The sequence below is a fragment of the Plectropomus leopardus genome, chromosome 19 (genome assembly GCF_008729295.1).
Source record: "Plectropomus leopardus isolate mb chromosome 19, YSFRI_Pleo_2.0, whole genome shotgun sequence".
NCBI lineage: Eukaryota > Metazoa > Chordata > Actinopteri > Perciformes > Serranidae > Plectropomus > Plectropomus leopardus.
In genome coordinates this window covers 20831151-20858948 of record NC_056481.1, presented here as the reverse complement: position 1 = coordinate 20858948, position 27798 = coordinate 20831151, and the positions used below count along the sequence as shown (strand labels likewise).

Below are 27798 nucleotides of genomic sequence, written 5' to 3'. Positions count from 1 at the left end.
TATATGGATCTGTCCTCTGCAAATTCTTGTCAGGTACACTGTTTTGTTTTAATATGTAATTTGTTAACTGTTTGGTCTAAAACTGTGCCTTATAGAGGTATAAAGATACTGTAGTTATTTATTTCCGGTGCTTAATATCTTTGACATTTTAAAGGGAACTTGTTTGTGCATGTCTTGCTAATAGCAAGGTGATTTACAGGAATGAGAACATAAACAGGAACATAAAATAATAAAAAGCAAATCTGTAGGTGTAGTTACACTGTGCCGGCTTTGAGGCAACTCAACATTACGCCAGTGAAAGTGCGACTTTGTGATTTAGCGACTAAAGTAACAGATATTAGACTTGGTAAAAATATAGACTGAATCATGTTTGTTTAAAACTTAAACTTTGAACTTTGACAGAGTTAACCACATGTATGCTTTGAGCAGGAACAGCCAATTACACACAAGGATTTAACTGATATCTGCTGTATTGTTTATTCTTAAAAAAACAAACAAAAAAACCCCCGACATTTTACCCACTGCTGTTTTTTGTTTTAGTTTTCTTTTTTTTTTGTGTAAAATCTCTGGTATTTCTAGTTGGTCTTTAAAAAAAACAAAAACTTTTATTTTTGCACTGGTTATTTTATATTCATGTTTATTCTCACCCCAACGACAATACACCTACTCTGACCACTCTTGCATCTCTAGTGTGATGTAGCACTGGCTGTACATTTTAACTACTGAGATTCATGTCAGATGTATTAGGATGTAACTGCTGCCACAGCTGTATGCAGCTGTTGACTGTATAACTAGCTTTGCTGTTTCAGATGTTGTATGCTTTCATGAGGGCTCAACACGCGCGTGTCATGGTTGTAACATCCGCCTCAGAGGAAAAATAAAATAAAATCTGTATTTTAAACCAAAGGACAGATTTATTTTTGTTGAATAGTGACATTCATTTACATTAAATTAAACAAAAAAAGAAATCTCCTTTTGTCACATTGTTGAAAATGTTTTTCAGGTGAAATACAAAAATCAAAACAGTGTTCGTTGAAGCCTGTACAGGTTCATCTGAGGCGTTATACAATGCATGTGTCACATTGTTTGATGTATACAGACACTGAGGCTCTATGGACAGCAGAAAAAAAAACAAAACTCCAGCATCAGATTAAGATATTTTTCTATCCACAGCTGCCTGGCAGATGTTTGTTTTTTGCACAGAATAATGAAAGAGGACTTTTACACATCGAATACTATGTGAAAACACACTCTACTGTACAGCAGAAACAACACAGTGTACACATATGAAAAGTAAGTGTGGATCCAGCAAACCAAACCAGGTCACTGGACATGCAAATGAAGGTTTATAAAACTGACCTACTCATTTTCATCAAAGAAAAAAAAACTCCATTTACGTGAACTAAAACGAACATACTTAGTAAACCTGATGATTGTATTTCTATATATCGTTGCTCATCAGGTTAGTCAAAAATAAGTCAAGTAGAAAAAAAGCAAAAGTCACCCAAAGATGACATTAACCCCCCCGCCCCACTTAAAAATGTTGAAATTCTTTTTATCGTGTAACATTCAAAACAAAAGAATAAATTAGACAACTGAACATACAAAAAAATAAAAAAAGCATGACATTTTATATAAAACAGCTTCAGCCTTCTGCAAGAGCTGCATGAAAGCAGCTTCACCTCACACTCAGCTTTCTTTATCTCAGCACTTTATGAAAAATAAAATTCTCAGAACAAACATGCACTGGAAGGAATTTACACAAACTTGGACTTTCAGTGAGATCATAAACTACCCATTCGTCTGCTATAATATATCATATAAAAAAAATGTAAAACACCTATGACCATTTTTTGACGTCGGTGTCAGTTTTGCTTAAACTCAAGGCACCGAATGATCTGAGCAGAAAAATAAAGGTGAGAAAAAGATAAAATGACAAAAAGTCTTCTTCCTCCTGCTAATATCACTGTCACTGTGATTATCAGAAGCATGATGTAACTATTCTAACATTTATAAGGTATTGCAAAGAACCTTAAAGGTTCTGGATATCTGTTTATACTTCAGATGGACGAGACACTATGCACGCACACAATATTGTATTTGCAGCCTTTTTTTTTTTTCGATTTAATTATCAAAATGTTATTAAAAAAGTCATGATCCTAATTCTGGATTGTCTCACGTTGTAACTCTAAGTGCTTATTGCCTGTATAAAACAGCCCGTGTGTGTTTCCCGACTGTGTGTTGCCGGTCAATCAGTCAGTCTGTTACAAAGGAGCTAAACAGCGGGGGGGTTCGACATAAGCTGCTGACAGCAAGCGCTCAATATGGCTGCCCAAATCTTTAGAGGCAGAAATAATCTCTCTACGTGAGATGAACCTCAGCGGGCAGAGCCAAAGAACTGTAGTTTTTCTTAGGGTTAATTCAGGACAGCTTTCACAACTAACTTAAGGATACATTAAGTGATATTTAATATTTTAATTCTGGTCAACCACTTCCATAAAAAACAAAAACAACTATGAATTAGTCCTACCAAATGTGATTTGGACTGCAGCTAAAAGTGAAAATAAACTAGAAAAATTGTTTTATTGTTTTATATACCCATGTTTGAGTAATGTTACTAAAAACTACAGCTCCCAGGTTTTTTTTAGGAAATATTTTCATCATGTCTGCGTCTTATCTACACAGCTGTTGGCCAGTACTGATAAGAATTTTGCCTTAACTTTATGAAGTAAATGATGATTGCAGTGTTATGTTGTTAGAAAAATGCCACCATCAGCAGTTCAACTGGTTCCCAGTAAGCCTCACTGTCATTGTGCCATTCTGTGTGCCACCAGTAACAACCTCCCGGAAAAATGAAGGCTTGATTTGCGGCACAAAGAAAGTCAGTCCCTCCAGGATATTGTGATCACAACAATTCACACAAATTCTGCCAATCCCTATGAAATCTGTGCAACCGCCCAATTTTTTCCAATCACCACAACTGTGCCACAAATTTAACTATTTGAAACAGGTAAAATATTATTTTGTTGTAGAGCTGCATGCAGTGTATTGATTCATTCAGTCTCTCTCTATCTCCCTGTCCTTATCTGTGGAGCATGCATTTCCACTTTGTAGAAAAACTAAAGTGAAATCAGATATTTCAGTTCACAATAATCCCAAAACAGCCAGTGAAATCCTGGAGAGAATGGAAGTGTGTCGACCATTGCATAACAAAAACAAGAAAAGGATAGAGCTTTTCTAGCTGTTGGTAGCTCTCCCCAATTACAAAAAGTATAATTTTGGTTGTATGCAGCTACTATTGCAAGTAGAAGAAACAGTGGATGATGAACAATTGCAGAAACTGTGGAAACTCTAACCGGCCAAGACAGAGATCCCTGTTGCTCAGCTTTGAGGAAAACAGAAAGCAGTCCAGCTCCACAACAGCGGAGCCAACGACAATATCACTTGTAAATGCTAGAATGGAAAAAGTTGAAAAGTTGTCCGTTTCAACTTTCAATTTGGAATGCAGACTGCACTAATTAGATAACTAGTATGGCAACCCTTTAATGTTATGGTTGTTTGGCTCCTCCCACTGCTGATCAACTCAATTATTTGAGTAATTTATGCCTCCAGGAATATGACCTGCCCTGCTTCCATCAGAATCTGTTTAACAAAGTATTTTCTATATATTCTTTTGTTTTCGTTTAATGTTTTCTGATAAGCTGCAACATGACTTTGGGCTGTTATAGATGTATTTTAGGCATATTTACACATTATATTACCTGCTGATAAAAACAGAACACCCTGTTATTTTTAAGTTACTTTGTTTTCCAGCTCCAGAGTTTTACTTTAAATGTGCTGGCAACACCTAGAAATGAAACAGCACTACACAAACTGTCAAGGGTTGAGCCACGGACTTTGTGCAGGGGATACACATTTGATTTGTGGTGTAGTTCCTACAAGTTGCCAACAGAGGTTGTTAAAATTTGTGTGTGATCTAACTTCCTAGACCCTTTTCAATCATACACCTGCACTGCGGCAGATCTGCTCTTCCTTTTTCCTTTTTACAAACAAAGATGATGACAGAGGACATTTTTGGACGATCACTGTTAGAAAACGGAGCTACAACTCATTCTCCTGTCTCTCCTTCTCCTTTTGATACCGCCTCCTCCTGCCCTCAACACGTCTCTGTTACAGTCTTTTTGTGACTCATGCCAACATCTCTCTGTCGGTCTGGGCTCTGGATCTCAGCCAGAGTGACAGACTGAGACGACACTGCTGCTGAGCATGCACCAGCACGAGGTGATGCAGGTGTGCATCAGTGCACGACAGGGTGTTGGTGCAGGGGAAAATGTAGAGCAGTATACGAGGTCTGTTGGACAGCTTGTCTGCAGGGGGATAAAACCTTTTTAAGGTGACCAGTAAGCAACAGTGAGGAATAAGATAACATGTCTGTCTCCAGCTACACTGATTCCATCAAACTGATAGATGGCTGCGCTAACATCTGATTCATGAGATTAAACCACTGTTCACACAGAGCACATAACTACAGGTAGGTAAGGTCAATGCATCCCCACAACTCAGAACTGTACTGCACTGACTCACACGTGCTGTGTTAGGGCTTTACCCAGAATTATGCCAGTCGAATCAGATTTAGTTGTTCAATTTTTACATAAAGTTTGAAAGTTTAAATGGGGATCAGTGTGAGTGTGACATTCAAGTCTTACAGTAAATAAGCTAATGGATAATGTGCAACATTGTTTGCCAAAATTAGATATCAAACAAAAGCCAGAGACCTTATCGTATTAAGTTGCTGTGAGCTGTTAATTCACGAATTCGAAGCAAAAGGGCCTGTACACATGCTACTTTATTTGTGCTGCCTCAACTCTATTGTTTTTAATGCGGATACGTGGCAGGTGCTGCTGCATGTCATGTAAGGACAACAATCAATCACAGTCGGCAGATATCGTCCCTTCATCCATAAATATCAGTCTGTGGTAAATACTGAGGCAAAGTTGATCATTTAAGCACACGGATACCCAGCTTCACATCTGTCCCACGGACTATATTTTAGGGCAAAAAAACACTTACAAAACATCTTCTGGAGGACGATCAGCTCTGCACTTGGGAGTTCTGGTAAGAGCTATGATAGTGCCCTCGTGATGGTTATTTAGCAACCCAGACGCATCCTGCCTCTGTGCTCTTCAAAGCTGGCACAAGGGTAGCACCCAGCGCTTGACCTCGCATTTTCCAAGCAGTTAAAGACACAGCATGTATACGAGCCCTCCACCTGTCCAAGCAGCTTCTTTCATTTCTGTGGGTCTCTGACTGTTGATTTGAATTTCTAACTTTTAGGGGATAGCCCTTCTTTGTATGCAGTTCACACTGGTAAGATCCGCTTGGGCTGCAGAGTCAGTGAACAATGAGATCTAACCAGTGTTTTCACACTGACGGGAACAAATAATGCAATTGTCGTGGTTTTCTACAAGCTTAACCATGTCCTGGCTGAAATACCTGCAGTCAACAGCTTGTTGACCAAGGTGATTTTTTTCTCTCCAAACTTGTGCCTCAAGTACAAAAAAAGTGAAAAGACTATGGGAACATTAAGGAATGTAATAATTCAAAGTTGCACAACACTGTTATCATCTGATCCTTTCATTTATCAGGTAATAGTGACGCAGAATCAGCTCACTTTACACTACAAAGTTTTCTTCAGGCAGATTTTTTCTGTCGTGTTTTGGTTGAGCACCTTAGTTCGGCTTTAATCTTGATCTTTGGTTAGAATTTACTAAGCTCCACTATTGCCCTTGGCAATATATAACGTTTGTGCGCACCAATGCATGACCATTTCTACATTAAAAAAAATATACTGACTGAAAAATGTTTCTGAACATGTTGCTGTAATTTACCTTTGGGTAATCTTTCTTACTGGCATTTTTGTCAAAGAACTGATGCTACAACTCTGTTTTGATGAGTGTCCGTTGATGCGCGCGGATACCATGTAGGGATAAGACGAGAAAAAAATAAGCTATATTCTTTTGATTTCTACATCCGGGACCCGTGGATCTGGAAAAGCTGTGAAACAAAAGAAAAAAAAGAAAAAAGAAGTTAGGAAAATTTGCAATTTAATCTATGAGCATTTGATATAATCTATGCTGTGATAGTGATGGTAATGATGATGAAAATGGTAACAGAATGAGAGCAAATGACTTCACTGACAAGTAATGGCTGGGAACATCAACGAAAACACGCACAGCCATGTCTTAACCACTTATTTTTTTTTTTTTAAATGTGCCCCATTAACATTTATTTTTTAAATATGTTTAAATGTGTCCTGTATGTGACTGTGTGTGGCTCTATTTTGAGAATGTACACACAGAGTGGGAAGGACAGCTTACACTGCTGCTGCACTGAAAGATCTGGGATATTTCATGTCCCTGCGTTGGTAATGAGAGCCCACAGAGACACAGCGCTAAATCAATATCTAGTCAGGCTGTCGGGTTACCGACGGACCGCACTGAGCATGCCCGCAGTTAAACACAAGCTGGTGCAGGTCACTGTGACAAACAGCACCAGACAGTGACATTTTAGCAAAAGGTATCACACATGCTGGGTATTTTAACTGATGGTTTTTTTTTTTTAGATCATGACGTCTTTGATCAACTGAGGATACATTTTCAGCTGCGGGAACGTTTTTCTGGTTTGTTTTCTATGACCTTGAAGCATTTTGCATCCTTACAGATTAGAGAAATGCTCTGACAGTCTGAATATGTTGAAACGTTTTCTCATAAGAGCAAAAAAAAGGACAAATAAAAAGGACACTGGAGGAAAAGACAGTTTGGGTTGTTTCAGTTCAGCTTGGTTCTTTGGCAGAGATCACCAGCATCAGGCTGAAGGGTGATGACTGAAATAATCATGAGATTATCCTTTCTTACATTGCTAATAGCAGTCATTTGTCATCAGTGGGGTATTTAGAGAGCATTACTGTTGCTCGTTTTTCTCTACAACTGTTATAAAATTAGATGGTTATAAAGGTAGTATGCGTCACATTTCTTCGGTGGTCCCTCCAGGATTTCCTGATTGCAACAATTAACGCATATTCAACCAATTCCCAGTAATGTCTGTGCTACCTCGCAATTTTGTGCCTTATTTTTAAGAGGGGAGGTGGTGGCGCAAAATCGCACTGAGGAGGGGATTATGTATTTTAGTTTAGGGCAGGTACATTCAACTTTAAAGGGTCTTGTTATTTATATGACATATATATATATATTTTAAAAACCATCAAAATCCCAACAGCAAGTGGGTTTAAATGTTTTGCGTGTTTTCTTTAAAAATCTCCAAAAACACACAATTTATCACAGCCAGACAATATGAAGTTTGGTTATTTATGGTGGAGGGAGGGTCATGTGTTTTCCCCTGGTTACTCAGGGAGGCTAAAGAAAAAATATTTGTAGCTCCACGGAGGCCACCCCACTACTCTGATTAAGTATGGTCCCTTGACTAAAATGCGTTTTTAAGACCTAGTTTTATTCTTTACAAAAGTCACCCCCCCCCCCCCCAATACATTTAGCAAAATAGTTGCAACTAATTTTCTATCAATTAGCTGACTGATTAATAAACTAATGATTGCAGCTGTACTTGTATTAACTGTTAGGTAATTTATTTCATTACAAAACATCATATTTTATAAACTCTTATTATGCATTAAGATAAATGGAGTGAATGGAGTACCACTGAAATGTAGTGTAGTAAAGGTATAATCACCTCAAATTTGTGCTCAAGTACAGTACTTGAGTAAATGTACTAAGTTATATTCCACCACTGGCTTTGGCTAGCTAATGTGTTTGCTCATAGTGATTTCACAGCTGTTGGGAACTGTCTATTTATATATATATATATTTAGCGTTTTCAGTGAGAAATGAATTTACTGAGGGACACCTCAGAGGTCACACTCAATGCAGCACCATGAAACACCCCAGATCTCAACAGACAACACACACACACACACACACATATATACACACAGACTAAAATCTACTAGGTCTACGCACTTGCACATCTATCACACAGTTCCTCACCCATTCCGCCTCCCTTTGGAACAAAGAAACATGACTCCCTCAATCTCTAAGCCAATCATTTGGCGTGGTATCTCTCCCTCCCTCCTCCTCCTCCTCCTCCTCCTCCTCATCCTTCGCGGCTTCCTCTTCCTGCATCTCGGTCGGCTTCATTCAGCATGAAAGACGGAGGGGAGAACACAAAAGAAAAAGGGAAAACAAAACAAGACAGAAAACGACAAAAAAAAAATGAACACACTGATGAGTGTCAGTGAGTGGACAGTGAGGAGCTTGGAGGTAAATATAGAGACAGGCAGATATGTATCTATATATCCATTGTGAAAAAGAGAGATATAGATTGATACAGTAACAGTTAGACAGGAGGTGAGAGGTCGATAATGACAGGAAGGAGAGGCAGAGCTGTGTGGATGATGGAGTGAATGTGTTTGTGAATGACATTTTGAGGCGAGTGACATTTGGGGCTTCTCAGTGGAGAGTGCACGATCAAAGCCAGTCGCTTCAATGACAGGAGACACCCCCCTGTCTCTTTCACACACACAAGACACATACAAAACAAGGACAGGACACACACGTGGACACACAGCCTTGCATTCTACAGGGAGCATTCAAAGACTTGTGTTTGTGAGAAAAAAACAAACAGAGGCTCACCTTGGTTTTGTGGCTCTGCTCCGTCGCCAATCCAGATCCTGGAGTGTGAAGCTCCTTGGACACAACACAGAGAAACTCAGCCTGGTCCTCTGTCCCGTAGCTGTACGACGAGCCGATGTTCACCATCTAGAAAAAGACAGGGACATGGATAGAAAAATATATGCGGATGGAAGAAATGGGGACAGAGACAGAGAGACAGAGTAAGCCTCAGGAAGAAATAGAGAAAACAAAAAGCAAGAGAAAGAAGTAGATCCCAGACTGAAGCGAGGAAAGGCTTTATGTGCTCATGCATGGTAGTGGGGGGGGGGGGGGCACGGAGCAGACAGCCTGCTGTTACACACTCAGCAGTGGACTCGACAAAAAGCATCTTTTACTTATGGGAACAGCACAAACTACTGTGGTTCAGCTTCTGCAGGGACGTGAGCTGTGCAGCATGCAGTGGAGCCTGGTGCCAAAGCAGTGGGAAAGGGGGGGGGGGGTCTATGTGTGACTTCTAGGCTACAGTGTGGACCGGCTGACCTATTACGACTCCTCGAGGTTCTGAGTTGTAACTCTGTCACTGTTGGAGTCGATGAACTAAAGCCTTTCAGTCCTTCACCTTAAAAGATTGTTAAAACTTTTCTTTGTTACTGATGTTACAGTGACTCAGAAGACCATATTTTTGTAACAATTCTAATGTATTCAAACTGTGAGCAATGGCTGCAAATTCATTCTTTTTCAGACTTTTTAATGCCACACGTGATGGCATTAAAAATCAGTTTTACAATAACAAAAAATTGAAGAAAAAAACTCTTAACTAACGTCAATAAAGAACTCCGGTAATGAGTCCTAAAACCCTGAAATTAATTAGCATTTCAGCACCTCCTGTTCCTAGTCTCAAAGTGTTACTTTTTAATGGTTTTTGGTTAGAAGCCTGAAATTAGATATGTTGTTCACACAAGCTTATGAGACATGTTTTGTTATCCCACATAAAGGCATCAGTTAATAACCCACTGAGAACTTTTAAGCTTTTGTGTCTTAAGAATGACAGTTGTTTACAATTAGCTATATGAGACTACAGAATGTCATTATATTGAGCACACCTTTTCAGCCTTGTTGCCACAGCAACCAGTTTAGTCGTTTATAGCCTAGCTTTTTTTTACTTCTGGCAAACTAAATTTAGGTTTCAAAAATCCTGAAAGTGGTGTTCATTTGTGAAGATTATTCTTCTGAACAAACCATGTTACTATCAAAAATGCTTGTTTACCACAGAGATTATTTTCTGATCCAAAATCCAACTGAAAAAACCCACAGGCTTTTTGACGAGGGAACCAGTGCGACGTTAGCTTCCGGGTTGGCCTACAGAAAAACGTCATCCTCAGAGCACTTTATGGAACTGGGAAATATCTGGCATTTGTTGGGGAGTTTTCTTGGCAATTTTATGTTTTTCACTCTGCATGTGGGATTCCCACAGCACTAAGCAATAAAAAGTTTCTGCATAAAATACACCAAGCCACTGAGGACTCAGACCACTACTAAATAAACTGATGTAGTGGTCTGAGTCCCTTGTTGGTAGTGACATCAAAGCATGGGCATTATCTCAGCTAAGTAAAAAACTTTCCTGGGTCCACAGCAGAAAGCATAAATCAACTCATCTGTAACAGATCTTAATTTGGTTGCTCACAATTTGAAAAATTTGTTTTATTAGAGGCGTATAAGTCCTTTAATCTATGGTGGACTTAAACACAAAATGGACATTTGGACTTTGATAAATAAACAGTAAATCTAACAACTAAAGACAAACTTCTTGATTGGGTACAGACTAGGGATCTTATCTAGGTTCTGAACCCTTCATAAAAGGCTGAACATAAAAAGATAATGAAGATTGGGTGCTGCGTCATGATGGTTTTATATAACTGCAACGGAGAATCGTTCAGATTCAGCTTGTTGGGTCTATTTGTAAAAAAAAAAAAAAAAAAAAAAATGTCAGCATACATTGACATACTAGTTAGTCCTACTTCAGGTCCATAAATCAGTCTACACTGAACTAATACAATCAGGGAGTCCTAATTTCAATTTGGGGGTGCAGATAGCAGGGCTCAGGTCGGGGCCAAGGGGGTCAGGCCAAGGATCAAGATTAAAGGGTCAGCAGCAGCGTGAGTCCAACCCACAGTCCAGAGCAGTCCGGTGCGGGGCTTTCTGCAGGCGCGCACGCTGACCTGCTCAAACTTCCAGCCGTCCGACATCGTGGAGACCATCTGGGTGAGCTCCTCCTCCTGGCATTGCAACACTCGGTAGACATGCTTGGGGGGCACCTGCTGGGGAAAGAGAGAAGAGGTGGGGGTTGAGAAGAAAGGATCACATATCACACATTTCACATAACCAAGCCTCAGGAAGAAGATAAGAGTCGTGAGCTAGCTACAACCACCAGAACTTCTATAATCATATTTTGGCACAACATTTGACCCCACGCAATGTCTCGCAGTGAGTCCTGTAAAGTACGGTAGAACACAGGGAAGTGGGAGTATGTTTGAGAGGGCAGCAGGATTATGTAAGAGTGAGTGCAACCATCCTGAGAAAAGAAAAGTAGCCTCATACAGCACTACAGCTGAGCTCTCTTTAGAAAAGCACAGAAGGGTGAAATCATCAACAAAGAGCAGAAAGGCACTGCACTTACACCACCAGCACAATGGTGCGTGTGGATGAGTACAATATGTCTGCTTGTTTTGGATGCAGACAACATTGAAAAACGTACTACGGTTTGACATTATGACTGCCAGATGCAAAAAACGCTTCATGGTGTAAGAAGAATAATATAACAGTCTGTCTTCAAAATTACATAAAAATGATAAGCACTGCAGTGACTGAGGCAATCTGACTTTGATTTAAACAGCGCTTTGATCAGAGTGAAGCAGCCGTCTCCTTTATCATAAAAATACTTGACGAGTTCTGTGTATACCTGTGTGGCTTTGGAGTCCCTCTCCACAATCCTTTCCTTGATCAGTTTGATCAGTGGGGTGATGTTGTAAAACTCAGCCTCCTCCAGGACGCCTTGAAACAGAAGAAACACGCAACTCAGCTCCTGTGAATACCGAAGCAAAGTGGCTCCCAACTAGAGTTCATCTGGCACAGCCTTGTTAGATAAACTCCACATCCCCTTTATTGACGTCATTCATGTTACATATGTGCTCATTTGAACTGATTATACACCAGATAACATTAATATAGTGACACTAGTGACACAAAAATGGATAGAACTTTTTCTTGGGCTGCCTCTTGAAAGTCAGAAACTTGAATCATCAGTTGGAGATCCCCAGTCGACTGAGACGAGTCAAGCAGTGTTTTTTTTTTTCTATGCAGTGTGCTTCTGTGCACATTTTGATCTGCAGATTTTGCTGCGGAATGAGTGCTCTTAACTTTGATCTGCTTTTTGCAGCTGCAGATATGCAGGCAGCAGCATGAAGAGAGACAGAGACCTTTTTCATGCAAATGAACTGTTTCTACTGTTTATCGAGTACTTAAAGCTAACTGTTTGCCAGTTAACGTAGACTCACAGTATTCTGGACACTTAAAATACTTTCAGGCCATGAATCAAATATATGTATATCTGTGTCATCATTTTCCCCTTATTTTCATCTTTTGACCACCCAAGAAGCATCTACTTCATTAATTTGAGAGAAATCAGGGTGAGTTTCCAGTGTGCACCCACAGATGCACGGACATAACCGGTGGAGGGGGATTTTGTTGCAGGAAGCTTGGGGTAGCGGAGAGCCTATGAAGGCATATCACTGTCAATAATCACGAGCAGAGTATGTCTCTTTAATAAACTATTTCAAACTTTTTGTCCTTTATTTTAACTATTTCAGCTGTTTATCCAATACTTTTATCAATTTCAACTTTGTCCATCACTTTAAGCTAACTATTCAAATCCCATCACTTTATTTAACTACTTGTCTATTATATGTAGCTAATTATTTCTACTATTTATCCATTACTTTTAGTTAACTAATACAAAAGAAAGTATTTACCAATCTGTGTATATTATACATTTTCTAAAATCTAAAAAGCTGGGAGACCCTCAAGAACAAACTAGATCACATGAGGTAGTATGGAAGCATGCAGTGTTTTCTAAGCATTGCCCAAAAATAAAAACCTGAGCAGAGTCAAAGTGTATCAAAGACCTTCTTCTGCCAGCTCCTTGTTGTAGACCAGTTTGCCATGCCGCAAGTAGTTGAGGATGGGACCAAAGTAAGTGGGGTCTCTGTCAATCACATAGGCTCCAGACTCATCCTGTTATAAAGAATCACAGAGACAAACAGAAAAACAAACATAATCACATCATAAAGTGTGTGTATTTACATTGCGCAGAAAGCCACTTTTTTCTCGGGTTTTTACTCATGGGGAGTTTTTATTGACCTGAACTGGGGTGTGCTCAGTGCAATGTTATTCTATTGTAAGCTGTGTGTGTTGTAACTTGTTACAGTACTCAAGACAACTTTTTGTGGTCATGTGTATAAACATAGGATGTGGCTACTTTTATTTTCGGACCATTAATGGACCTCTTCTGAGATATATTGAGTATTTTTAGACCCAAAAGCTCACCAGCTGGAGAATAACATCCTGGTCTGCTATTTTCATCTTACGTACGCAGTACTGGCTGTCCAGAGCAGGGGTATGTTTGCAAGATGCATTGCAGAGGACTTGGTCTCCATAATAAAAGCCCCCTTACAGCTAATAAAAACAACTTTGTGATTATAAAATTGTTCTGGTATTCCCAAATTCCCATTAAACTTTGTTGCTCCCTTTTGCAAATGCAGCATTGCTTTTTCACATTCCTGCAACTGCTTTTTTTCCAGCTGGACACAGAAGTTGCTGCTTACTGGGGCTGCAGAGTAGTTGTTGCTGACTTTGTTAACACACGTGTGTCGGCAGCCTGCTTGTCTCCCACCTCCGGGCTACTTTCTGCCAAGCCTGCCTGGCTGTTATGTCATGACTACTGCCCCTCCAACATACACACACATTCTCTCTTTACCCTTCTTTCCTTGTGATGAACGCTTGAAGGAGAGCCCCCTTTTTAGAGTTGAATTCACAAAAGAGCTACTGCTGGAAAAATCCATACAAAAACATACAGGCCTTTAGGAGATTCAAGCTGAGTGATGTATAGGGAAGAGCAAGTTAAATAACATTGGTCACATCTGCTGATCATGTGTCATTAACACACGGCTCAATGGTCTCTGTAGAAAGCATTCGGGACGCGAAGGAGGACAGAAAAAGGACGCATATATTTTGGGATCAAGGCTGAACTCTGGACTAGTAAGTCCCAGAATTCAAAATCCCCCTTCACTACATTGCACAAACCGCAAGTTTTAAAAAGTGCAGGCCTTAAAAATAATGGTTAAAAGGCTGATTAAGTGAAGAAAATGACAGGAAGCTTGATAATGTGAATCTACTCTTTCCACATGACTGATTCTTTTCTGATGTGCTGAAGTGGCAACGGACAACAGTAGCCTCCAGCAGCATCTTGCACAGAAACATGTTATCACTTTTATTACCGGATCCTCATTCACACAGTAACTCTCACTTTAACTGTAATGAGCTTTTAATATTTGATTAAAATCCTGACTTCGAAGGCTGAATCCAGACATTTATACTTTGTAAAAAACAAAAAAATATTGCCATGTATCTGACATTCCTGGTGCAGCTTGGTAGTGTAATTCAAATGCTGCAGGTAACCCTGATTAGGATTTGGCACTCTTACAAATATTCAAGGGGCTTAACTGGACTTTCCAGTTGTTTATGCATATTCCATTTTTTTTATATGGATGTGTGATATTATCAGCTCTCGGTTTGAGAGTTCCAGTTGTTCATCTGGACTGTAAACAAGGAGCTGGCTCACAGCCAGTTTTCAGTTAAATAATGAAAATGTGAGGCCAAACTTCTCTTCAGTATGGAGGTAGAGGCTTTCAGGTCACTCTGAGGTCCTGGCCTGTGGAGGAGTGTTTGCTGTGAGGAGTCTGAAGGGCAACATGTCGATCCATATCATCATCAGGATACGCCTTTGTTTTTAAAATTTCTGTATCACTGTCAAGACAGCGGCAGGCAAAGAACGGCACGCAGCCAAGAAAAAGACGATAAGGAGAACCTTATTTACTTAGGAATAAATCAGCACTGTGGAAATATTTTAGATCTCAGAGAGAATAAGGGGCAACAGACATAGCATATGCCAAAGAAAAAAACATCATCAGAAAAACAACCTTTTTTCTGTAAACCTCGACAGTTGTCATAGAGCTGAATTATATGCTTTTGTTAGATTATCTTGTTACTAATCTATGGCCGTTGCCTTCAGGGCTTTAAGCCAGATAACTCTGACGTTTTAGGAAAAAGATCAATGTTTAGGTTAAAATGAAAATACTTCTCACAGAAAGGTCTTTTTTAAAATTAAAATGTTCATCACAAAAACTACTTATGAAATCAGTTGCCATGTGTAACTGATGCGTAGCTGACTGCGCTAATAGACAAAAACTAATGTTAGTTTAACATATGATCACTTTGTGTAAGAGAGGTGATTTAAGAGAGGAATGTAGTCAAAACATCTGACCTCAAGCTTCATAAAAAGACGTTAACTAATGACATAGACTCGGAAGATTTTATGTAACATTGTGCAAATATAGACACATCATACCTGAAATTACAAATGGCTTTGCTAAACGTCCCACTAACAGGGTTCCCAAACATTTTCATGGACAAACCCTCAAAACTCTTCCAAATTCTCAAAAAGGACCCATAAAAAGAAAAGTTTTCTTTGCCCCACTTGCCTGCCGTTTTTTGAACATATCATATTCAAACTCTGTTCGTACATAATATCAGCTCGCTGGCACTCATGGAGGAAGACAGGAACGTATGCATGGTAAACAAACATCGATGCATGATAGAGAAATGTTATGCCGACAGCTGCAAAAAATACATCAGACGCTTTTGAATGATGGATACCGCGTCGAAGCTCATCTCTTCAAGCCCAGCCAATCTTTGCTGGCGTAGCGTGACATGAGCTTCTGATGAGCCACTCCCAGTGTGAGACACCAAACTAATGCAATGAACGAGGACACCTACATACACAAGCAGACAGATTCAGACTGTAAAGCAGTCCATAGGATGTGTGATGCAGCTAGATGAGGGATGGATTAGTGGAGAAAAGAGGCATGACAGGACAGCCAGAGAGAGACCTGCAGATCAACAGCGGAAATAAACAGCGGGACGACAAATATGTTAGGAGAGACAGTATGACGAATAATCTCCAAATAGAAATGAAGGGGAGACACTCTTGCAAACACCACAGGCGAAAAAGCACAGAGAGACAGCGCCATAGAGCCAAGGGATGAAGACACACGGGGTTTTTGTGTCTGTGACAGAGAGACACGAAGATGGGATATGAAGACCAAGAAGCAGCTTGTGAAGACGCAGCACTAGGTGTGTCTGAGTGTGTGCCTGCACTGAAAATCACAATTATTAGAGTGTGGAAGGGCGATGACTGCAGAGCGGAGACACACACACACACACACACACACACACACACACACACACACACACACACACACACACACACACACACACACACACACACACACACACACCACTCTAAATGAGTGGAGCTGCAGTGGAGGACAGACTGACGCCTCATCAACGTGACTTGACTTGACAGTGTGGGCATGACAACACGGGGGAAACGCTTCCTGAATCTGCCAGAGCCCTGTTTTTTACCCTCTCTCTCTCTCTCACACACACACTCACTTACATACTGAATTATTACTGTTGATCATTATTTGCAGATGGAGCATGCTCACTTTCTCACAAGGTGATGTAAGTTGTCGGGAAGTGGGACACTAGTTGGTGAGTTAATGGTTTACAATGCATTTGTTCAGGGAAATAAGATGTGACTCAACAACATCTCCCTGATGAGGTGAGTACATCCCACAGGCTATCAGCATAAGCCAAACAAAAGCCCTGTTCACTTCTCAGAACACACACACACACACACACACACAAACACGCCTGCCTGCATACTGCTGCTTGCGTGAGCATGTGTAAACATAAGGGCTGAATGATACTAAAAAAATGTAACATTGCAAAATGTGTTTGCATTATCCTTTGTGGCATTCTTTAAGCATTACTGACAGTGGTGTCCAAAAGTGTGAGAGCCAAGATACTTCACTTTTGCATTTGTTTAGAATGTAACACTATTTTTATTCACTATATTTATTCCTTTTTTTAAAAAAAAAAAACAACAACCCTGCCCCTGTGATTGCCTGTCAAGCTGTCGGAGCTACCATACCATCACTAACTGCACTCCCTGAAATAATATGATTTTTGGCAAAATGAAAATGCATTTTCACAGAGAAGCAGACAGAGGGGTCCACAGTATGTATTCGAAGGATATATACAGGATGTCAAACTCAATTGGCAGTAAAAACAGGTTAAAAATATAAAGATAGAAGGTAAAACTTTGCCAATATTCAACAGCTTTGTGTCATCACAATGTGTGCAGATTAACAGTATTTGTGGTGTGCGACCTGCTACTCGGTTAACCATTCACACACACTCAGAAGTAGGGCTGCCCCCTAAGAGTCTGAGATTTAAATCATCAGTAAAACACCCCTCAGTCAACCATGATAGCTTCAAGTCGAGTCTTTTTTTTGGTTTGTTTTGCTACTCAGTGTACTGCACAGTGTACTTTTGGGGATGTTTTTCTCCCCAAGATTTGCTGCCGAATGAGTACTCTTGACAGTCACGCTACTTTTTGGTACTGGCTACAACAGACACAATGCAGCCGCACAGAGAAAGAGGGATTCTGCATCATAAGGCTCGGAGCAACTAGACACAACACAGACAAACTTTTGTTTGATATCTATTATCTGCAAAAAATTGTTGCGCACATGTGATCTGTTGTTAGCACCTTTAGCTTGTTTACTATATTACATGATTGACGCTGTCGCACCGAACGTCCCTGCTGAGCTCCGTTCAACCTTTAAAACTTGAATGGAAAAGCAAAACTAATTGTTGAATATCTGTGTTGAACAGCCAAATCCAATTCAACAGGCATCATTTTGAGTTGGGTACAGCCCCAATAAAGGTAAACACTAGCTGCAAGTTGTGAAACTTCATGAGCCCCAGATGTGCACATCAAATCCACCTGAGTGTTATCTGAACACATGCTTCAATGGAAGGGGCACAACTCAAGGAAATATGGCCTTTTGTACAAAGGAGTTAAGTTGGTCAGTGCCACAAATTACTTTAACTTTTTTAAATAACTTTGAAATGTTTCTGATTTCTCATAATCACTAACTATTTCCAGGTTTATGTGAAAATATTACAGATTTCCAATATGGTCTCTCGCTTTTGGAAACCACTCTTTGTGTGTGTAACTTCTGATGTAAGAAAAAGTAGGGCAGTTGTTCAATTTTCTGGTTGATTACACACGACCAGTCCCATCAGTTTCATACAATCAATATTCATTAATCAATCCCTTGTCTTACACTAACTGTAAAGTTCTGGAATGAGAGCCGTGGAAAAAAATGGTGCTTGATGGTATTTGATTCCTTTTTATCAGAGAGCTAGTTAAATATTAAGAAAGCCTGAAGCAGTGCCAAGTGTTTTTAAAGATGCGTTTTTAAGGAGATGATAGGCCAGTACATTGTTTAACCATTTTTGTGCAGCACTAGCATCCCTGCTCTGCTGTTTTTTACTCTACAAATTTCAAATCCACCACATAGTTATTTTAAATCACGGGTCATCAACTTATTAATCAGACAGACTAAACTGTTAAGCTTTACTACACCCCACAAAAAAAGCTTACTTTGCCAAATTTAATCATCTATTTCTATAGGCTTTGCATTATTGTAATAAAACATATGGCTGGGTATCATTTACAAAATAACTATACCAGTACAAAAACCAGTAAAGTGATACATTGGGATTTTCCTGCGGCCGCCTCCATCACATTTCCTCCCGAAATTTCCTTCATGGAAAACACTTTTCTAACAATTGTGTTGCACTACTTTCATTCCAGTCATTTATAATGGCAATTGTGGCATTACTTCAATGTGGTAGCACTGTACCATAATCAGTACAGTGCAATGAGAAAGGCACTTCCAAAACTGCCATAGAGGAAGAAAAGAGCGGTCTGTTTTTGCAAGTCAGCAGCAAAGCAGCTACCAGCCCTATAAACATGAGAGAGAACCAATGAGTAGCAGCAGTCTTTTTTTTTCTCTGCCGCTTTAATACACTTTCATATGGCCAGCTGGCACTTAGAAATGCTGATCCCAGTAGGCAGCTGCGTTTGCGAACGCAGGCTTATGCAGTTTGGTAAACCTCGAAAAACAATTCAAGACTCAAACTTCCAAGAACAATAACATAAAAGCAAATCGCTCTTAAAACAGAAACAACGAGCTACAACCTCATTATCATCAAGTAAGCGGTCCTCCAAGCTGGATAACTTTCGTTGCCGTCCGTGTGCAACCAGCTGTGAGACAAAATATTCAAAAACTGAATTTTTATAAAGTGTAGTGTCACCAAAATCACTTCACACATGAATGGTTTCTGTAGGTTATATGACACTTAATTTGTCTAATTATAAGGAAAACTTATTGACAAAACATTGAATAAATTCTTTGTTACACAGTGCAGTCACCAAAATCACTTAACACACAATTATTATAACTCCTAAAATATGTTGCATGTAAAAAAAGAAGATTTGGCTTAAATCACTTCAAGGCACGGTATCCATGCACGTGTTTACACATGATCAGGCTGGAACCACCTCCGCCTCATTTTGAGCCAGGATCAAGATACCAGCTGCTGCATTAGTGGGCCGATCACACACTGCATTAAATCAAAGAACGCTTCCTGTGATTGGCTGTAAGAAAAACCATACACAAAAAATCTCAAGTTCTGGGTACAAAAAAGGATTAAAGGCAGGCATCTTTTGACCGGAGAAGATTTGATACTACTTAATACTGGGTTATTTTGGTCAAAAAGGTACTGAGCACTGATACCAAAGCCCTCACAAAAACATGCATACTGTGATGTATATGGTTCACTGAAATACTGCTCAGTCTTCGTGAAAATGTGAGAACACACACATATTTTGGCTTTCCCATTCTGATCTAAAGGGGGACACGAGTTGTGGGGAAAAAAAACTATGCACATGAGTGTGTTTTCTAATTACGGATCAGCCTAATTTATCATCTCCAACACCACAGATGGTCTGGCTGAACCCCTGACTTCTCAGTGTTGGTGACATTTTTGATGTAGGAGGCATCACAGCGGCTCCACGCTGATGAACACATTTGACTGTGTGTTCTTCAGCTCCATGCACGGTGAATGAAACATTTTTAGTAATGTTTTAGTAAATTAATGAAAAAGTCTTGTAATTGTATTCACCTAGCTGCAACCTATTTTATTTTCACCTGTATTTTTCTAATTACAGCTGGACGCCAGACTTTAACATACAAATGAATGTCCGTTACATTCAAGCCCTCGCCGAATCAGCTAATGCATTGCTGGTTAAACCTATAGCTACCAGGGAGAGCTCTCTGTATTTCACAGTATACTGAAGTTGAGGTGTCTGCAGAAGTGATGCCTTCCAAGTCAGCCAGCCAGATGTGGGGGGGTACAGTGACGGTGCAGCAGCTAAGAGTATGTCAGACGGTAAGGTGGAACATTTTTAAAAAAAATGTATTTGGAGTTGACGGTCCAGAAAAAAAATAGATAAACTTGGCTAGAATTACCATCTATGGAAGTTTGAATCTGAGTTGGTCTTTTCAGCCTTATCGTATTGCTTTAGTCAGACAGCTGCTGTCCCCTCTCCCCTGTACTGAGCGCACCAGCCTTGTTTCAGCTCTGGTTATAACTTGGAATGTCAAAGAAACAAACCAAAGGCTGCCTTCTTCTTCTAAAATACATACAGCAAGACATGCTCCATGCACAATCTACTCTTTCCAGAGCCCTGACGCTCCGCCCCCTGCTGCATGATTCAGAGAGACTGTTCACGTGTTTATTTAAAGTTTATTAATATCGAACATGTCGCACGTCCAAATTGTACCTAATTCGACACAGCACACCCTTTGGTCCCCAGCAATACACCTGCCAAACCTGAAGAAGTTTGGATGAACAGATCCCGAGATATGCGAAGGACACACGGCATACATACACATGCACAGACATTCCCTGCTTTAAAGTTAACATTTCCTCAAGGCGTTGTTGAGATAAGAGAGGGACAGACAGAGGAACAACCTGAAGTCATAATGCCTCCAGCCACAACTACCGCCAGCTTTGAGGCATAAAAAAGCGCGTCTATGGGCGGGGAAGATGCAGCAAGCTTGCCTGCAGGAAATATGTCATAAGTATGCGTTGCAGTGTTTTTGCAATTACTCTTCAATGTCAGGGACAAGAGAGTTGCACACTGAACCTTCAAGTAAGCTAGTGTAATTAACCCTCTGAAACCTGGATCAATCACTTTTCTTGTGTTCTTGTTTTTAAGTATTTAAATCGTCAGGAAAAAAGGAAATGAGCAACATAGCAGGAACTGTTTTGCAAAGTGCAAGAAATTAGCAGATTGGGAAAATTATTTTTTTTTAAAAAACTTGGGAAAATTTCCACAAAAATATTTTATAGTTATCATTATTACAAATTTAAAATTCTGTTACAGAATTATTATTATTATTATTTATTGGGGATTTTTGGGGTAATTTCCTTGTTTGTCTGTTTTTGTTATTTTTTTATGTTTTACATTTCTTGGGTAATTTCATCGCCTTGCACTCTACTTTTTTTTTTTTTTTTTGCCAATTTTTGGGCCATTTCTTCTGAAATTGCATTTTCACGTTTTTGAAAGAAATCAAGCCAGCAAAGCAATTAAGAAAAATAAAAGGCAGCTTAAATAATGGATAAATGGCAGCTTTTTTGTGTTTTTGTTTCTGAGAAAGGTTTGTCAATTCCAGCCCTGAATTCTAACTAAATACCAAACAAGGTCCTATTGTGTAACCCAAACCAAAGTCTTATTCATGTATCCTGAAAGTAGAACGGGGCAAGTTCACACAACTCTGTTTATTCAAATGAGAACCTTGGCTCCAACATCGTTTGCATGATTACTGGCCGCTGCCAATGCCTCACATTAGACCTCTCAGATAGGGTGATAAAGCAAGTCTCAACATGTTGTGGAATCCACGATGACACAGCGAGATGGGACAGAGATTTTAAAGGTAGAAAAGAAACATCTGAACATTTACAGAAAAGCCAGGTTAAAGCATCAGGCCATCAACGCTCACCTTGTGATCACCATGTTTTTTCATATGAATTAAGCCATTCATAATCACAAATCTGTGGTAATAAGATTATGTGGTTATAGTCCACAACTGGCCATCCTGTTACACCTGCTCAACTAACATAATCTAGCATCATCAGAGCTGAATTTAAGCTGCGTAATGTGATTGGGGTGGGACAGCATGAGGTCAGCTTGGGTGGCGTTAACAGCAGATAGCCCTGGGTTTGGTTCGGTGAGGGGGCAGGGCAGCTGAGGTGCTGGTAATCTCATTAAAACAGTCACACAGAGCCAGACAGTTAGTGGGTTTAAAAACAGCCAGGAACCCCTGAGCAGAAACATGCTAACGCCAGCGGATTAGACGGGAACTTCAGCGAGGATAAATTCGGCTTCTCTCCTGAGTAAGACACGAAAACACACAGACTGAAGTGCTGCTGTGTAAATTCAGCCTCAAATGGCTTCAAAAAGACAACATGCTGCCACAATGAGCCCCTTCAAAGATCCTTAAATATGCACTTCAAAGTTTTCCAGACCTTACTTTGGGACAGAATTTCTTCTGAAAAAATTGTTGTGCAGAGGTTTTAAGAATTCCAGATCTTGATCCATTTAGTAAGTAACATTTAGCCTGAGGGGTACCCTGATGGATTATGTTTTTTCAATAAAAGTGTATTCCCTTTTTCTGATTTTAGTGGAGGGAAAACGTGGGAAACATCATCTAGAGAGTTTGGCCAAGTGACACCACGCAACACTGACCTGCCACACTTGAGTGATTATTGTTTATAAGTAGGGGTGTACTGATCTATCAATTTGGATCAATGTTTCAATTCAATGATCTACAATATAATATGATTGATGCATAGTGAAAACATCCATCTATATCATTATCTTTAGTATATGGCTTTATTTTGAAATTCTGTGACACCATCAGACAGCATCAGGCAGATAACGGCAAGAGTCAGACAGTGAGGATAATGTTATTCACCAGGGAATAAATCAGCACCTCTCAATACATCTGACGACCTTAGCCACATACATATTACTCTTCAGGAAAATCCTGATTCCTCCAGCGACCGACGTTTCATACTTGACTTTGAAAAACCTGAATCTCTGGGTAAAATACAAAGGAACTTGTCCTTGTGTCTGTCGTGAGGGTGCATTAATAACTTGCTTTATAATAGAAACACATAAAGACAGACAGAATAAAACATAAACCCCTTGTAATAACCCTGAGACACGTCTATCTGGCTTCCATCAGGTCTTTCTATAGTGTACCATCTATAAATGTATACATGCTGAGATGTTATACATCTGACAAAAAACTGTTGTCTGTCCTCAGCCATCATGTTCACAAGTCACAACTCAGAGGATTCAGAGCCTCGCCTACAGCTCACTTCCTGTTTTCAGGATGACAGCAACACGACATAACAAGAAAAAGAAAACACTAAGTCTCTCTGTGTCTCTCCGGATTCAGGAGTTTGTGATAAAGAGCAGGAATAAAAGGCGAGAAAGGACAAGTGTGCGATGAGCATTCACAGTGAGTCAGCCGCTGAGAGCGAGGATGAGGAGAGGACAGCATAATGGTGAAGGAAAGAGATGTAGGTGTGTGTGTGTGTGTGTGTGTTTGTGAGCGTGTGACTGTGTGTCTTCGGGCAGTGCAGGGAGAGCTCCTGTCAGGTCGCGGCTGAAGGTCACATGGGAATATTCTTTCCATAGAGTCTAGTTGTGCAGCGGGGGAACAGTCATCACTGCTGTCAGGTAAAAATCTCCAAGCGCCAATTCTGGTGGTTGTTTTTTCAGCTTTGTCACTATAGCTGAAGGAAAAGCTGCTCTTCTGCCGATATGAGGTTTTTATTTGAAAACCACAGACACTGTCTGAAACCCTCCACTGGATGCATGTGGTGGTGACACTTAACATGAGCTGATTAGGATGTGGTGGGGTGCCGGTTTTTGTAGGCCACCCAGACAGTTAGCTTTGCCCTGGTTTCCTCGTCAAAAAGTGTATAGGATATTTCCATTAGATTGCAGATGATGGCAGAAAATGCACTCTGTGGTAAACATTCATGACATTTAAATCTTTTTTTGAACCAGATATTCTTAACAAATGAACACCAATCTGGATTTTTGAAGCTTAAATGCAATCACCAGAAGTAAACAGCGATTGGTAGGCTAGAGCGACCTACATGATGGTCACAGTGCCACTGCTACAAGGCTGGGGAGCTGTATTTGGTGCAGTTCAGGTTCTTTTTTATGACGCATAAAATATTTTATGTCGTACAATGAAACTTGAAAGTCTCTAGTGTTACCCACACACCTTATTTAAGGCTTCTTACAAAACATTTAAAAACCCACTGACTTTGAGAAGAGGGAACAGGAGGTGCTAAAATGTGACGTCATTTCCGGGTTTTAAGACTCACTACTGGGGTTTCTCTATGTGACGATGTATGTAGTCTGTGAGATGGTCATGTATCCGCCGTCATAGATTCTGCCATCAGTATGATCAAAAATGCCACCAATTACTTGAGTTGGCGACAGCTATGCTTGTTACTGTAAGTACAATAAAACCTTCCCTAGGAAAAAGCTGTTACTTTTATAGTTACACCAGTACCAACCAACAAGCATTAACAGTTTAAAATTTAGAAAAAAAATATTTTAGCTTGCTCTGTCCTCAGTCTCTCATCCACCGCCATTAACAAGCTCTTTTACCCAAGAACACCATGCTAGCTCAGCCGTTATGTCACTGAATTGTTACAAACAACCTAAAACAACAACTGTTGATGTCCAGCGGTTTAGCATAGTTTTCCATATATCTTAAAATATGCCAGCAGTAACATAACCTGCAGGAAGAGACTCTCCTCAGTAGCAGAGGGAAGAGCACATAAAACAAGAGAATAACTGATGTCTGTGTTCTTGACTCTTCCTAAAACTTAACTCCTGACATCAACTGTATTATGATGTCAGGAATATGATTTATTTCACAAACAACCTGAAAACATAATTTCTGCCTCTGTTAACACTCACGCTGGGGCATAAAAACACAGTATGAGACTGTTTATTTACATTATTTACTGATGTTATCAGCACTCAGTTCATTTCAGCTCATTGCCAGAGTCTCGTATTTTGCCTTCCACTATAGTGCACAGTGTTTCTCCACCCTGCTTAGAGGAGAGAGAAGAGCAGTGCAGAGCTTAAGCAACCTCACCCACATTAGGTATTAATGAAGAGTAATCCACCCAAAAGATGCGAGGATGACAAAAATAAACACTCGAGGGAACGCAGGTCATTCAGGTAACTCAGACACAAGCTGCACTGAAGCAACAATTATTCATTTTGTCAAGCATAGGATTGATATGAAAGAGGCCTTCTTAGTGTGCAGCTGTATTATCTAGGAAACACAGAAGTACTGAATAGGGACTGGTATCAACAGATACTCAAAAGGAAATGACTTGGATTGGAACTGGGAGCAAAAATGCAATCGCAACATCCCAGCTTCTTTTGATTACACCAAAGCTTAATTTTTCAGTTATTTGTTTAAATGCTAAGTCTATAAAATGTCTGCAAATAGTGAAAAATACTCATCGTGTGTTCCCAGATCCCCCAGTGATGTCTTGTTTTGTCTTTTTCTATTCAATTTTATAAAGCCATACACTACAATAGCAAGCACAATCTACATAGATTGGTTCAAAGGCTGCAACTAACAATTATTTTCTATTGTTGATGAATCTGTCCATTGTTTCCTTGATTAATTGATTAGTTGCTTGGTTTATGAAATGTAAGAAAATGAGGGAAAATGTTGATCAGTGTTTCCTAAAGCCCAATGTGCCATCAGATGTCTTGTTTTGTCCACAAACCAAAGTTACTCAGTTTACTGTCAAAGAGGGGTTAAAGAAAATAGAAAATACTCTTAGTTACGCAACAGAAATAAAGGAATCTTTAAAACATTACTGAAATAAATTAATTTCTTAGATGACAATCCAGTACCCTATACCCTATAAAACTACAAACTACTACTATATACAATAACTTTCCATCCATATTATCGCCTCCTGTGGCTAATTTTTTCACAGTTGCTAAGAAGTACTTTTCACCGGACAGCTACGAAACACACAGTAGACCTGCCCCCTTCTCTCTCTGTCACACACATGCATATCAAAGGCTGCAGCATAATAGAAATCTGCATCATTCATGAGTCTTTTCGTCCTTACAGTGTGCTCAGTCTCCATGTGACTGCGAGACACATAATACATCTCTCTCTCTCTCCCCATAAGATGCCAGCTGTACAGCCACTGACTGTGCAGCTCCCTGCAGAAGAGGAGGCACGTGTTCATCCATCTGACCCAAGCTACATTCACACCACAAAATGATGCTGAGGAGCGAGGGAGAGAGCTGCAGACTTCACATATACAGTACCCTTACACCTGCTGTAGAGCTGCAGGACACAGTGGACACATTGGATTTTGGTCATAGTTAAACCCTTTAAAGGCAATCGAATAACCTTGAATATTAAAAAACATTCTAGGGCACAGTTCAGAGATTATTATTGACTTTATTTTTCTGCCCCCAAGTCCAAACTTGCCTTACTTTATGCCAAGACCTGCACACATATTTGCTAATCCCTTTAGTCCGCTTTGATAACATCAACCTTTCAAAATACATCATTTGTGATATATTTTGTGGGGATAAAACAAATGTATTTCCAGCTAAACAATTATTACCTGTCTTGGTATAAAAGGTATAATAAAATAATATCACAATACAATATTATTGAGAATTTAAATGTGTTATTATACACTAACATATGTTAAGGCATATATCAATTTTGTCTTTCTTTGACTGCAAATTATGGAAAAAACTTTGTCAACATTTGTTTTTACAAAATAAGATAAAGTGTCCAGTCTGTCCATCTCTCTTTAATCATGTTTTATTGATCAAACCGTATCTAATAGATTAAAATAGATACAGATTTTATTATTATAGTACAGTAAATAGCATAGTAAATTGATTTTGTAATGCTAATAATTTATATAATAAAAAATCTATACTTTGAGTCTGTGTATTGATACAATATAATATAATAACGAACAGTCCCTAAAACAAAGCCAAACCTTTAACTACCTTAATACCAATGTCTTTACTACCAATCTTAACTTAATACATAACCAGGAGCATGTTATGTTGCACTGTATGTATAAAGAATATAAAATGTTAATGCTTACAATGACCAACATGTCATTACGAAACTTTAAATGCATTTAGGAATACCTAAGCTTTACCAAAGTTAATAGTAAGTGGCATGAAACATAGTGTTATAACAAAGTATTTACCGCCAGTTTGCAAAGTATCGTTCACCGGTGGGGTGTAAAGTGTCCTGACCGGGGGACTCACCGTGTCTGAGTGCAGGTCCTGCTGTTGGCACAGCCGGTACAGGAACGAAGTTTGCTCTTTGAGGAGCGTCTGCCGCGTTGTGAGGAACACGGTGCCGCCGACGTTTAGCCGGACCCACTTCCCGCTGTTTCCGCCGGTGGGGTTGATTACCGAGCCGTTGCCGATGCTCTGTGACGCCGTCCCGCCGGGTTCGGTGGTGCTGGCGGGGGTGGCGGACGTCGCGGTCTCTCCCGCCTCGTTATCTTTGTTGTTGTTGTTGTTATTATTGTTGTTGTTGCTGTTGTGGTGGCAGCCGCGGTGGTGCGTCGACAACGCGGCGACGGCGTCCTCCGTTTCCCGCTGGTCGTCCGCCGTCGTTGCCATTTGGAAAGACACGAGATGAAGACGAGCGAGGGCGTCCGTCCGTGTCTGCTGCTGTCTCGG

At 39.9% G+C, this 27798-nt stretch overlaps 1 protein-coding gene across 4 annotated transcripts; it reads right to left on the bottom strand.

The window, feature by feature from the left end:
- Positions 1 to 982: 982 nt before the first annotated feature.
- On the bottom strand, positions 983 to 27798 carry kctd17 (potassium channel tetramerization domain containing 17). 4 transcript variants are annotated; one of them, XM_042507655.1, is made up of 7 exons: positions 27376 to 27798; positions 12863 to 12971; positions 11641 to 11732; positions 10853 to 10999; positions 8703 to 8828; positions 8058 to 8201; positions 983 to 6054 (listed from the first exon to the last, which is right to left on the bottom strand). In XM_042507655.1, exons 1-6 carry the CDS (start codon positions 27736 to 27738, stop codon positions 8097 to 8099), a joined length of 942 nt encoding a protein of 313 aa, XP_042363589.1. In that variant the 5' UTR covers positions 27739 to 27798; the 3' UTR covers positions 983 to 6054; positions 8058 to 8096. The 4 variants fall into 4 exon arrangements, with proteins under 4 accessions (XP_042363589.1, XP_042363591.1, XP_042363590.1 ...); XM_042507657.1 differs by having other exon boundaries at positions 10901 to 10999; XM_042507656.1 differs by having other exon boundaries at positions 10853 to 10996.